The 13,443-nt window shown below is 52.5% G+C and overlaps 1 protein-coding gene across 6 annotated transcripts in view; it reads left to right on the top strand.

Moving 5' to 3' along the window:
- TMCO3 (transmembrane and coiled-coil domains 3) overlaps positions 1-13,024 on the top strand; it is a 61,092-nt gene extending 48,068 nt beyond the window's left edge. For 3 of the 6 annotated variants that reach the window (XM_033177150.1, XM_033177148.1, XM_033177147.1), the window contains 3 exons: positions 3,266-3,416; positions 11,567-11,716; positions 12,604-13,024. In XM_033177150.1, the coding sequence (XP_033033041.1) occupies positions 3,266-3,416; positions 11,567-11,716; positions 12,604-12,938 (636 nt within the window). In that variant the 3' untranslated portion in view covers positions 12,939-13,024. Of the gene's footprint in view, positions 1-3,265; positions 3,417-3,653; positions 3,734-10,299; positions 10,380-11,566; positions 11,717-12,603 lie in introns of all 6 variants that reach the window. The other 3 variants (XR_004428941.1, XM_033177149.1, XM_033177151.1) reach the window with 3 other exon arrangements.
- The last annotated feature ends 419 nt before the right edge of the window (positions 13,025-13,443 follow it).

Genomic DNA, 13,443 nt, shown 5'->3' with positions numbered 1-13,443 from the left:
AGAATCACTTGAACCCGGGAGGCAGAGGCAGAGGTGATAGAGCAAGGCTCTGTCTCAAAAAAAAAAAAGTTTCCATTTAAAAAAAGTAAATTAACAAAAATTGTTTCTTATATATAATTTAATTGCCTGCTACTATTTTGTAAACTTGGGAGAAAATTATGATTTGCTTCTGGTTGTGGTGATTTTAACTATTTCAAGAGTGTGACTTATTTAAGTTTTTACATTGCTTTATCCATTGCAGAGTATTTTTCTCTTTGAAAATAAATCCCAGTGAAATTGTCTTATCTAGACAACTTTGGTGTTGCCCTCCCAGTGGCTTCTTCCATTATAGTGACTCTCTCCCTGGCTCTCGGGTTTTCTCGCTCACTGGGCAGCACTCACCTTGCACCTGCTGCCAGTCGCTTGGGGTGCTGGGCCTTCTGCGCATCTGCACCAGATGCCACAATGGATTCTTTCCACTGTTCAGTCTTAGGATTCATTTCCATTTAGAGCTGACACGAATAGAGCCGCTGTCCATTCTTGTGTTTTTGGAAGGTGCTTACTGCTGATGAGCCTCGTACGGTACCTGTGGAGGTGGGTTGCAGGGATCACAGTAAACAGGAGCTCAGCCTTAGTCACAACGTGGGTTTCCCCACAGTCGCCATGCCAATGCCAGCCTGTCTTGCCACGTGCCCTGAGCATGCCGTGCCCCATAGCCTCCCTGCACTTGCTCTGGGTGTGGTGCTTCTCAGGGCTCTGACAGGGGCTCCGACAGGAGCTCCAGTGTCCACTTCCTGATGGCTGGTCTCTCGAGCTCTTCCAGAGGCTCAGCCCGTCCTGCTGCTGTGCCGTGAGCGCGCCGTGCCCCACAGACTCCCTGCACTTGCTCTGTGTCTGGAGCATCTCAGGGCTCTGACGGGGGCTCCAGCGTCCACTTCCCAATGACCAGTCCCTCGAGCCCTTTCAGAAGCTCAGTGGCATCTGGGTGTCGTCCTGGTGGTGTTCCTATTAAAGCCTCCAGGACGTTCTTCTGTAGGGTGAGGATTTTCTTCTCATTTGTAGGAATTATTTTTTTATATGTCGGCAGATTTTTTTGTCCTTTTTAAAAATTTATTTACTGAGATGAAATTCACGTAAAATTTGCCATTTTAATCATTTGAAAGTCAGTATTCAAAATGCTTTGCTACCATCACCACTATCCAATTATATCCACCTCCCCAAAGGAGTCCCATAGCTCTCAGTTCTCCACCCACCTACCTCCTTGTGGCCACGGAGCCACTTCCCGGCCCTGAGGGCCACTGCTTCCGGCCATGTCACATGGGGGCCTCCGTGCCTGGCTTCCATTTAGCGTCACGCCCTCCAGGCCTGGCTGCGTCACTGTGCGCACCAGCACTTCACCCCTTTTTATGGCTGAAAATCATTCCATGCCAGCATGTCAGATATGTGTTTGCAAATGTCTCGCAGTTTGTGACTTGCCTTTTCACTTTCTTAATGGTGTCTTTTGATGAACAGAAGTTCTTAATTTCAGCGTCATCCAGTTATGAATTGTTTTCTTCGTGGCTGTCTTCTGTGTCTTTGTGAAAGATCCGCCTGCCCCTGGGTTGTGAAGATGCGCTTTACTATTGTCAGTGAGCGTTCTGTTGTGCTTTTCTCATTAGCTCTACAGTCCACCCAGAGGTGAGCTTCCGTTGTGTTGGAAGTGAGGGAGTGGATGAGGATTCCCTCATTCGCGTGCGTTTCTGAATGCCATGCGTTGAAAAGACCTCTTGCTCCCCTTCTATAGCGTCACTCTGTCAAAAACCAAGTAGCCGTGTTTGTGTGTGCGTGTGCATGTGTGTGTGCTTTGTGCATGACGTGTACCTGTGTGCATGCATGTATGTGCTTTGTAGTGTGTACATGTATGCTTTGTGGTGTGTGTACGTGGTCTGCGTGTGTGTGCTTTGTGGCATGTGTACGCATGTGGTATGCTTTATGTGATTGTGTATGTGTGCATGCATGCATGTGCCTTATGTGTGGCATGTGTACATGTGTATGCATGTGTGTGTGCATGCATGTGTGTACTTTGGTGTGGCATGTGTACGTGCATGTGTGTACTTTATGTGGCATGTGGTCTATGTGTGTGGCATGTGTGTGTGCATACATGTGTGCTTTGTGTGGTGTGCGGGTGGTGTATATGCATGTGGTATGTATTCGTATGTGTCTGCTTTGTATGTGGTGTGTTGGTGTGTGTGTACCTGTGGTATGTGTGCGTGTGTGTGTGTGTGTGCACATGCCTCTCTCTGTCCACCTGCCCTCAGCTGCACCGTAGCTTGATCTCTGTGTTGGGCCCAGCTTTGTTCTGTGCTAGGGTCGTCTTGGCTCTATTCGTACTCTTCCCAAATTCCACCCGAGTGTTTAGATTCCGCTGGTCAGTTTCACACACACAGAAGTCTCTTGGCATTCCTGTGCGTCTGTCGGCCAGGTGAGGGAACATCCGCCGCTCTGCCGTGCTGAGCCCGTGGTGCTCTTATCTCAGTCTTTCGTCTTTCGTGGGTCTGTGTCTTGCAGTGTCGGGTGCAGGTCTTTTGGGTTGAATCCTCAGAATGTGATGTTTTTGTTGCCGTTAAAAATCATAGTTCTTTACAAGTTTCTTTTCTTTTCGTCTAATGCTGCTATCGTCTACAATTTTACTTTCTCAAGATAAAAATCATCTTTCAGATTGGCCGGTGTCAGCCGTGCCTCATCCACAAGGCTGCTGGAAGCCTGCGTTTCGCAGACCTGCCATGAGGCCCCTGCATCGTGGCTGTCCAGCCAGCACTCTGCCGTGGCCACGAATCTGGGTTATCAGATCAGCCGCCGCAGACACGCCAATGCTTCTCTCTGGCTTCGTGCCCTCCCGGGGCTGTTGCTTGTCGCCCTGTCACTTTCTCTCTGCTTTGAGGCTAGTAGTGGGAATGCGTTTCTAACACTACCACCAGGCTATTCTGATTCAAGGTAAAGAAAACGTATCACAAATATTTAAAACAATTGAAAAATACTCTCATTCAAAAATTTCAATGCAATCTGTATGGATATTTGTTTCAAATATTTTTAAATAATTTTTTTCTCCCAGGAAGGTTAATTCAACTAATAGCAGCCTCTACATGTCAACCTCTGAGACCCAGCAGAGGCCCCAGGACCACGCTCCATTTGCGCAGCTTCTGTGTTTTGTTGTGGTGGCTCTGCTGGGTCTCAGGGTGTGCTTGGGATGGGGGTGACCCTGGTGCACTGTGGGGTCTCATGTAAAGCTCAGTCCTGCCTCTCTTAGGTCACGGAGCTGCTGGACGTCTCCATGGAGCTGGGCTGTTTCCTGGCCGGAGCGCTGGTCTCCTCTCAGGGCCCCATGGTCACTGAGGAGATCGCCGCCTCCATTGAACCCATCCGTGACTTCCTGGCCATTGTTTTCTTCGCCTCAATAGGTAATCTTCCTTCTTTACATCATAATTGTGTGGGTTAAACACATGCAGAGTGGTTCTGTGATGTGTTTATGTGCATATATATCTATTTTATATAGCAAAAATGGTTATCTTAAAAATTAAGTGTATTCAGCATATTTCAGTTTGGATTGCTAGTAGCCAGAAACTATTTTCTGCTTTATACAGCGCAGAGAAATCTTATTTTATTATACTGTTTCTTCTGTCCCACTTTTCTTTTAGGCTCAGGGTGCCTGTGTAAGTTCGTGACACGTGTAATGAGTGTAGCAGGGCTTTGGTGTGCAGATGGTTTTGTCACCCAGGTAATGAGCATAGGACCCTCGGTAGTTTTTTAATCCTCACCCTCCTCCTCCCAGCCTCCACCTCGCACAGGCCCCAGTGTCTCTTGCTGCCATCTTTGTGTCCACAGGTACTCGGTGTTGAGCTCCCACTTTTAAGTGAGAACATGTGGTATCTAGTGTTCTGTTCTTGGGTTAATTCACACGGAGAATAGCCTCCAGCTGCATCCGTGTTGCTGCAAAGGATGTGATTTCCTTCTGCTATGGTTATGTAACATTCCCTGACGTGTCTGTGCTGCGTTTTCTTCATCTGGTCCACTGTTGATGGACAGTGGGATCCTTGGAATTCACGGTCTGGGCCGATTCCATGTCTTTGCTGTTGTGAGAGGCGTGGGGATGAACATGTGGGTACATGTGTCTTGATGGCAGAAGGATGTATATTCCTTTGGGTGCAGACCCAGCAGTGGGACTGCTGGGTCCAACGGTAATTCTGTTTTCAGTTATTTGAGAAATCTCCAGACTGGTTTCCATTGCAGCTAATTTACAGTCCTACCAATGGTTGTCTAAGTGTTGCCATTTCTCCACAACCTCGCCAGCATCTGTTGCCTTTTGACTTTTTGGAATCACCATTCTGACTGGTGTGAGATGGTATCTCATTGTGGTTTTGATTTGCGTTTCTCTAGTGACCAGTGATGTTGAGCATTGTTTCCATAGACGTGTTGTGTTGGCCGTGTGAATATCTTTCGAAAGGGTCTGTTCCTGTCCTTCCTCGTTTCCTAATGGGGTTGTTTGCTTTTTGCTTGCAGATTTAAGTTCCTGCCAGATGATAGACACAAGACTTTTGTCAGATCCATAGTTTGGAAGTATTTTCTCCCATTCACAGGTTGTCTGCCCTGCTGAGCGTTTCTTTGCTGGGCAGAAGCTCCTTAGTTTAGTTGATCTCACTTGTCAGTTTTTGTTTTTGTTGCGATGGCTTTTGCAGTCTTCTTCATGAAACCTTTGCCAAGGCCGATGTTCAAAGGTTTTCTTACAGGGATTTTATAGTGTTCGGCTTTACATTTAAGTTTTTATTACACCTTGACTTGATTTTGTATGTGGTGTTAGGAGGGGGTCCGGTTTCCATGTTCTGGTGTGGCTGGCCAGCGATCCCAGCACTGTTTATTGAATGGGGAGTCCTTTCCTGGTGCTTGTTATCATAGGCTTTATGGAAGAGCCGATGGCTGTGGGTGTGTGGCCTTATTTCTGGGTCCTCTCCCTGTCCTGAGGGCCTGTGTGTTTCTCTGCCAGTGCTGTGCTGTTCTGGTTGCTGTAGTCTGTGCTAGAGTTTGGAGTCAGGTGGCCTCTGCTGCCTCCAGCTTTGTTCCTTTTGCTTGGAGTTGCTTTGGCTACTCGGGCTCTTTATTCTGCAAGAGGAAGATTGTTGCCATGCACACGATTGCTGGTCACTGCCGTGCTTTATTGCTGCCGAGATGTGTGCTGTCGGTGGGCATCGAAAGCAGCCCGATCACCTTCGGGGGAGAATGCGTGTTCTCATTCCCCCTCATCAGGGGCACTGGTGCCCACACAGGGCAAGTCGTGGGAGCTCAGGGTCAGCCATGGAAACTAACATGTCAGTGGCAAATTTGGAGGAAACACTAATTTTGACACAAAAAATTTAAATTGAGCATACTGAGATGGGCCCTTTGTTGGGGTCTGTGGAACAGCCTAGAGTAGTGACTTGAAAGGGATGGAATCACAAAGGGTCTGGCATCGGGACACGTCCCTGGCAGCTCTCCACTCGGCACGGGGTCTGAGATGCCCTGTGCTTAACAGGGGCCACAGACTCAGCACAACCTCAACAAGACTGAAAATTCAAAAGCTGATTCTGAATTCTATGTGGAAATTCAAAGGCCATAAATAGCCGAGGCAGTCCTGAAAGCAGCACAGAGTTGGGAGGCTTGGGGCCCTTGTCGCAGGTGAAATAGGACCATTCAGCAGGGGCTCCGTGACCTCCTGACCCCAGTGCAGCCTTATGAGCCACTGTGTCCCGGGAGAGCCTCTCGACTGCAGTTTGATCCCCTTGCTCTGCACCTCCCCCGCCCTCCCTCTGTCCATGGCCCCCACCTCCTCCCCCTGCCCCCTGCCCTCCCTCTGTCCATGGCCCCCACCTTCTCCCCCTGCCCCCCGCCCACCCTCTGTCCATGGCCCCCACCTCCTCCCCCTGCCCCCTGCCCTCCCTCCGTCTGTGATCCCCACCTCCTCCCCCTGTCCACCCTGTGTTATGACCCCCACCTCCTCCCCCTGCCCCCTGCCCTCCCTCTGTGCGTGACCCCCACCTCCTCCCCCTGCCCCCTACCCTCCCTCCCTCCCCCTGTGCGTGATCCCCAACTCTTCCCCCTGCCCCCTACCCTCCCTCCCTCCCTCTGTGCGTGACCCCCACCTCCTCCCCCCGCCCCTGCCCTCCCTCTGTGTGACCCCCACCTACTCCCCCTGCCCCCCACCCACCCTCTGTGCATGACCCCCACCTCCTCCCCCTGTCCCCCGCCCTCCCTCTGTGCATGACCCCCACCTCCTCCCCCTGCCCCCTACCCTCCCTCTGTGCGTGACCCCCACCTCCTCCCCCTGCCCCCCACCTGCCCTCTGTCCGTGACCCCTGCCTCCTCCCGCTGCCCCCCGCCTCCCTCTGTCCGCTCTGTCCGTGACCCCTACTTCCTTCCCCTACCCTCACCGTTCCTCTTTGTGACCACCTCCTCCCCCTGCCCCCCACCCTCCCTGTCCATGACCCCCACCGCCTCCCCCTGTCCCCACTGTATGCATGACCCCCACCTCCTCCCCCTGCCCCCCACCCTCCCTCTGTCCGTGAACCCTACCTCCTCCCCCTACCCCCCACCCTCCCTGTCCGTGACCCCCACTTCCTCCCCCTGCCCCCCACCCTGTGTGTGACCCCCACTTCCTCCCCCTGCCCCCTGCCCTTACTCCTGGTGACGGACGCCTCCTCAGCAAGCTAAATAAACTGATTTCCTGATCTTTCTTTCACTTCTTTTAGACGAGGACTAATAACATGGATCAGGTCTGACCTGATTTTTCCCGTGTTGCCCCAGCCCCAGGCTGCCCTGGCTGTGACCCGGTGTCTTGTTAGCCAGGGCTTTGTTGCACATGCATGTTTGAGAGCTGCTCTTGTTAAAAATCTTAAAATTTCATAAATATATTATTTACACAGACATACTTGCAATTATCTTCAAACTAGAGTTCTTTTGTATTGAGAACCCTTTCAATTCACATAATTCTACGTGTTTTTGCTCTAGTTTTTTGTACTAAGTATATCAGGGAATTCAAGTTAATTTTTCTGCCATCTGAGAAACTTGTTTATAGCTCACTTTTTTCTCTAACTTGGACAGGACCTTATTTTTGTTCTGGAGTCCAGGCAGCACATAGACGGCATCTGCCCGCTTCAGACGGCAGCTTTGCCTCTATGCGTGGGACTTGATGTCCACTTAAGGGCGGCAGAAGCCCGGGTGGAACTCCCAGCTCCAGTAGATGTGTCTGGGCCTCCTGCCCTGTGCAGCCTCAGAGACTCCGCTGCAGGTCAGCCACAGCCACCTGCAGGCCAGCAGGCATCGCTCTCGGGTTCCAGCCCTGAGGCTCGTGCCCGCCGGTGAGGCCCAGGCTGTGCTTCTGAGTTGAGGCTGCATCTGGAGGGTATGAAAGGAGAAGGGCAATCTTTAGGCCCCGAGCGAGGAAGGGCTTCTGTGCCGAAGGATGGTCCAGAAGGCGTCACAGAGCAAGGTCGGGGTCTCGTGGACGGCGCGTGGCAGTGTGGCCCTGGCCCAGGTTTCAGAGCAGGTGCTCTTCCCACTAGATGAGGGTTCGGCCAACCGCGGCCCGAGGCCTGCTCACCACCTGCCTTTATAAATGCAGCTTTATGGAAACAGTCACACTTGCTCATTTACTCTTTATCAGTGGCCGCTGCTGTGCTACTTATTAGCTCAGGCCATCAACAAAATCCTCCAGACTGGGCGGCTCAAATAGTAGATGCTTATCTCTCACAGTTGTGGGGGCTGGAAGTCCAAGATCCAGGTGTCTGGCGAGGGCCATGCCTACTCCACAGATGTTGCCTCCAGGCTGTGTCATCTGTGGCTCAGCCACCATGGCCTGTGCAGAGATATTAGGTTCTCACACTTATGGCCTCATTTTGCCTTGAGTAGCTCCTGCAGACCCTGTCTCCAGATACAGCCACACTGGGGCTGGAGCCTGAACATAGGAGTTTGCAGGACACTCAGTCCACAGCAGGTTTTCCATCTTGGCCTTTGTGGAAGACGCCTGCCCAGCACCCTAATTCCTAGTCACTTACAGCTTTACCAACAATGTCAGTCATTTGGTGTGTCTTGTTGTGAAATTTTCAGCAAGGATTTCATCCTCTTCTCCTCATGTTCCCCGCATTCAGAAGCAGGCACCACTGGCTCTGGGACAGCGCTGGGAGCTGCCTTGTCGTTGGGTGTCCCTCCCTGGTGGACGCAGGTGTGCACCCCCGCCAGCCTCGCTCACCTTCATACCATGGTCTGGTGCCTGTGCAGGCAGCATCCTTAGCACAGCCCTGGGCTGGGCACACGCCTCAGATGGCATATTCATTGACTTCGCCTCCAAATCCACATTCACAGATGAGGAAACTGAGGCACACACAGAATGAAACATCATCCTGGGTCCACAGCTAGTGACTGTGGTGCTTCTGGGCGCTGTGGGGCCGGTGGGCTCTGGGAACCCAGGACTTGAGCCCAGAACCCACACAGTTTCTCATTATGCTACACCAAGTATAGGTTTGATATTTGTTTTAAGAATAAATGACCCTACATAGAAAGTCAGCATAGCTCATTAAAGAAAGTGAAGGGAGGTTTCCTGTCTCTCACTTTCATTGCTGTTTTGGGGACTGACTGGAATGCATTCAGCTCCATAATTATTGGCTCACTGCCTCCTACTCCCCCTCCAACCGCGGGCCACGAGCTCTGAGCTCAGGCAGGGGTGAGTGAGCCATGTCCCCAGGGCAGCCTTGCCTCAAAGGAGCTTGTAGCCCAGGGTGGGGTGGGGGCAGATACAGGGACATGGCCGCCCAGCTCAGCTGAGAGCACAGGAGCCTCCGGGTCATCCGTGACTGACCAGGGTGAGGGATGCGCCAGGTGCAGAGGCGGAGGCTCAGGGCGTGCTGGGGAGGAAGAGAGGCTCGTGGAAAAGTCCAGAGGTAGGAGGTGGGAAGGAAGCCTGGAGTCTCTGGAACAGGACATTCCCGAGCAGGAAGGAAGCCAGTGGGGCTGGAGATGAAGGCGAGGCTTTCCTCAGGGCAGCAGCAGGGAGAAAACACAGCCTGGTACGCCCAGGGTAGGGAGCCCTCGGTACCTGTGTGGCTGTGATGTGAGGCCCCCTTTGGGGAGGGGTAGGAGCATCCCCTGTGGCACACACTGTTGTGAGCTTGTCTGAATCGTGTGGCGTGGACGTGGGGCCGTGACGGTAGTGACTTCCTAGACACCGATGTGGCCACAGGCGGCCTGGACTGGGCATTGCAGCAGGGCAGAGGCACAGACATCCTGGGGGGATGCAGGACTAGGGCCGGGGCTCGGCTGACAGCTGGGGAGAGAGGGAGGTGGACCCCAGGCCATCATGGGGCTGGGGCTGATGAGGGGGACACGGTGGGGCCAGACTGGTGGCCAGGGTAGGAGGGGCCATGAGGAGCACTGAGAATGGGCATGGAGGGGGCAGCTCTGAGACCCAGACCCAGGAGGAGGGGCCATGGCTAGAAGACTGGGCGGCTGGAGAAGGCAGCTCTCAAGCGCAAGAGAACCTGGGTTGGGGCAAGAGGAAAAAGGCAAATGTTTACATTTGTGTTTCTGGGTCAGGTAGAGACAGTGGTTTGTGAACGGCAGAAAGGTCATGGGTCTGTTCCATGCACTTAACCCTGGTGTCTGGGTCCCTCCAATGAAGAGGAGGCCTCTGGGCTGCCGGGTTCCTCAGAGGGCTGACGTGCATCGCCGGGCAGCCCCAGGGTGTGACTGGAGAGCTGAGCCCAGCCCCAGCACCACCGGCCCCATCTGCGTCACTCAGCGGGACAGCCCAGTGGGCAGCCACACGGTTTCAGAGAGCCCTGAGAGCAGAGAGAAGAAATACGTAGAGACAGCGTTTCCCATTGTTTTTCAAAATGTGTGAGCCAAATAAAGCAGGGAAAGGAACACTGACCACAGACGTCCTATGAGTGTGGCACTCCTGGGCACTGCGGGGCTGCTAGGCTCCGGGATCATCTGCACCTCAGCTGGAATATCAAGGAGCGCCAGACCGAGTGCTGCCTCTCTGTGCTTTGCTGTGTTCTCTGCAGTTGAGGCCCATTGCAGGGAGTGGAGCTGGGATCCCACCACATCAGACAGGTCACCCTGGGGCAGCCTTTTCCCCGGTTCACTCAGGAAAGGGATGGCTGTTTAGCATTTGCTGCTGCTTTCACAAGTGTGCTTGGGAGGATTTAGGATTTCAATTCCTGTATTGAAGCAAGTGACACACTAAAGTTGTGAGAAATGGTGTGCACTGGGGGAGGCTGTCCTGTGGTCGTAACATGTCTGTCCTGTTCCCAACAGGGCTCCACGTGTTCCCCACATTTGTGGTATACGAGCTCACAGTGCTGGTGTTCCTCACCTTGTCAGTGGTGGTCATGAAGGTATGGGCTGGAAGGGTCCGCGCCCCTCGCAGTTTGCAGGCCCAGCACAGCCCTCCCTGTGGCCCTGGTTTCCAGCGGGGCCCACATCAAGCTTGCAGAGTCGGCCCTGTCCCTTGTCTCGGAGGAGGCGCACTGGGCCACTGGACCCCGGGGCAGGCAGATGTAGATTAGGCTGGGTGGTCTGGGTTTGTCCTTGTGATCGATTGTTTCAGAATTGAGGGTGTTTAAAAGGGGGAACTACCTTTTGGGACCCTCAGAACGGGCCTTGGCCGCAGTCCGACCTGTCCTCTTCTGACAGATGCAGATGTGCTTTTTAAAGATCTGAAAGGCCGGGCGCGGTGGCTCAAGCCTGTAATCCCAGCACTTTGGGAGGCCGAGACGGGTGGATCACGAGGTCAGGAGATCGAGACCATCCTGGCTAACACGGTGAAACCCCGTCTCTACTAAAAATACAAAAAACTAGCTGGGCGAGGTGGCGGGCGCCTGTAGTCCCAGCTACTCGGGAGGCTGAGGCAGGAGAATGGCGTAAACCTGGGAGGCGGAGCTTGCAGTGAGCTGAGATCCAGCCACTGCACTCCAGCCTGGGCGACAGAGCAAGACTCCGTCTCAACAACAACAAAAAAAAAAGACCTGAGAATGGTGTAGGCACTTTGTCTGTCCTGCAGGACTGCTAGTCATCGAGCTGCCTGTGTCCACATTGAACTGAAGGTGTGACGTAGTCAGCAACCAGTGGCTTTCTGCCTCATAAACAGTGACTTAGATCATTTCCATTTTAAGGAGCCAGAATCTATGATGATCGCTGGGCCACTCCACCAGCTTTTAGCTGCTTAGCCCAGAGACACACATCTCTCTGTATGAAAAAGAAATTTCCACCTTGAGTACCCCATGCTTAATGCTATTAATCTAGTTTGGTTGGGGCGAGGGTGGGGGGGCACGGGCAAGGCTTATTTTCTGCTAATCAACCTAAACCCTTAATGTTGCCTTTTTGTTCTGTGTGGATTATTGAAGATGTTTTGCGTGTGTCTGGTGCCTTCGGATATTTGGAGTGCTTCCGTGCATTTCCCTGCTTGGTGTGTTATTCGGGGACCATCGCAGCGTCCCTGTGGTTTGTCCGGGTTCTCTGTTTCGTGTGTTTAACTCTGTGCGGGTCCGGTCTTCAGCGGTGGCATGATGAACCTCTCTTGCAGTTTCTCCTGGCGGTGCTGGTCCTGTCTCTCATTCTGCCGAGGAGCAGCCAATACATCAAGTGGATCGTCTCCGCGGGGCTTGCCCAGGTCAGCGAGTTTTCCTTTGTCCTGGGGAGCCGGGCACGAAGAGCGGGCGTCATCTCTCGGGAGGTGAGTGGCTTCCCCCACGAAGCGCTTCTTGGGCAGCACGGGCTGCACTCTGGGTTTGAGGCAGGTGTGGCGAAGGCAGCTGGCAGCCTGGGGGCAGGGTCTTCCTCCAGGTGGGCACATAGAGACCTGGCTGCTCTCTGCTCATCCAGCACATGACATTTTCAGAGGAAAGGTGCAGTTAGTACTGCTTGAACTGTTGCATTAACTTTTTACAACAATTCTAATTGTCAGTCAGATATTTCTTCTGAAAGAAAACTGACTTTTTAAAGCTGAACTGCCAGTGTGCACATAAGTAGCACCCAAGAAACTGAAATACCAGAGTGCCCTGAGAGCTGGGTGGAAGTTCCTGTGGACACTGGGATGGCCCTGGGCATTCAGATTAATGGGCTTGTCTCCTGCATTTTGTAAGGGTGAGGCGGGTAGAAGTCCAGGTGTTAAGTGCAGTGGAAGTAATTGCTGAAAAATAGAATTGCTTACAGGAAGCTCCACCTGAGGCCTGACCCAAGGCCGCATCCCCAGGGTCAGGGAAGCTGTGGGGCAGGCTCACTTGTACTGTGGCCCGGGGTTGGCCTTCAGGCAAACACAGGCTAAAGCTGTTACCCTGTGGCCCATCAGGACTAACCGTGCATCATTGATCTTCAAATCACAGCCCCTCCTGCATCCCAGTGTCCTCAACTTCTGGCTGTACTTCGATGTGCTTTAAAGAGATAGTAGTGAATTTATGATGTGCAGGCATCCCTCCCAGCACTCAGCGTGACTGCGCTCAGCCTCAGGACACTAGCTTTGCAGGCGTCCCTCCGAGCTCAGTGAGACCAGCCCTGTGCTTTCCTATTGCAGGTGCGAGTCCTGACAGTGTCTGTGACCCGCTCTGCACTTTGCTGTTGCAGGTGTACCTCCTTATACTGAGTGTGACCACGCTCAGCCTCTTACTCGCCCCGGTGCTGTGGAGAGCTGCAATCATGAGGTGTGTGCCCAGACCAGAGAGACGGTCCAGCCTCTGATGCACGGAGTCGATGGACCTTGGAAGGGAAGCGTCTGTGGGGAGTGTGCGCTTAAATGGCCAGCAGCTGCTGCTTCTGGGAAGCTCGCACCTTGGCAACAGAACAGCTCTCTAGCAAAGTGTCGGTGCAATCATGTTATCCTGGCTTTTACAGAATATTCTTGTCCTATTTTAGAATTTTCCAGAGTAGTTTATTTGCAGTCAGTTGATTATGTGCAGTAGACCCGGGACGCTGCATTTTACCAATCGCCTTGAATGTGTTGCCTGGATGTGCCTTTTTTTTCCCTGAAATTAATTATTATTAATTTTCTATTGTGAGTTCATCAGTTCATAGTTTTTTTAGTAAAGAAGCAAAATTAAAAGGCATTTAAAATGTGCACTGCTGGGCGCGGTGGCTCACGCCTGTAATCCCAGCACTTTTGGAGTCCAAGGGGGGCGAATCACGAGATCAGGAGATCGAGACCATCCTGGCTAACATGGTGAAACCCCGTCTCTACTAAAAATATAAAAATTAGCCAGGCATGGTGGCGGGTGCCTGTAGTCCCAGTACTCCGGAGGCTGAGGCAGGAGAATGGTGTGAACCCGGGAGGCAGAGCTTGCAGTGAGCTGAGTTCGCACCACTGCACTCCAACCTGGGCGACACAGCAAGACTCCGTCTCAAAAAAAAAAAAAAAAAAAAAAAAAAGTACAACTTCAGAATTATAATCTGTTGGTCAAATATTTGTTA

The sequence above is a fragment of the Trachypithecus francoisi genome, unplaced genomic scaffold (genome assembly GCF_009764315.1).
Source record: "Trachypithecus francoisi isolate TF-2019V2 unplaced genomic scaffold, Tfra_2.0 Lachesis_group18, whole genome shotgun sequence".
NCBI classification, from domain to species: Eukaryota; Metazoa; Chordata; class Mammalia; order Primates; family Cercopithecidae; genus Trachypithecus; species Trachypithecus francoisi.
Note: the sequence above shows the minus strand (reverse complement) of the source record. Positions and strands in the feature narration are given on the sequence as shown.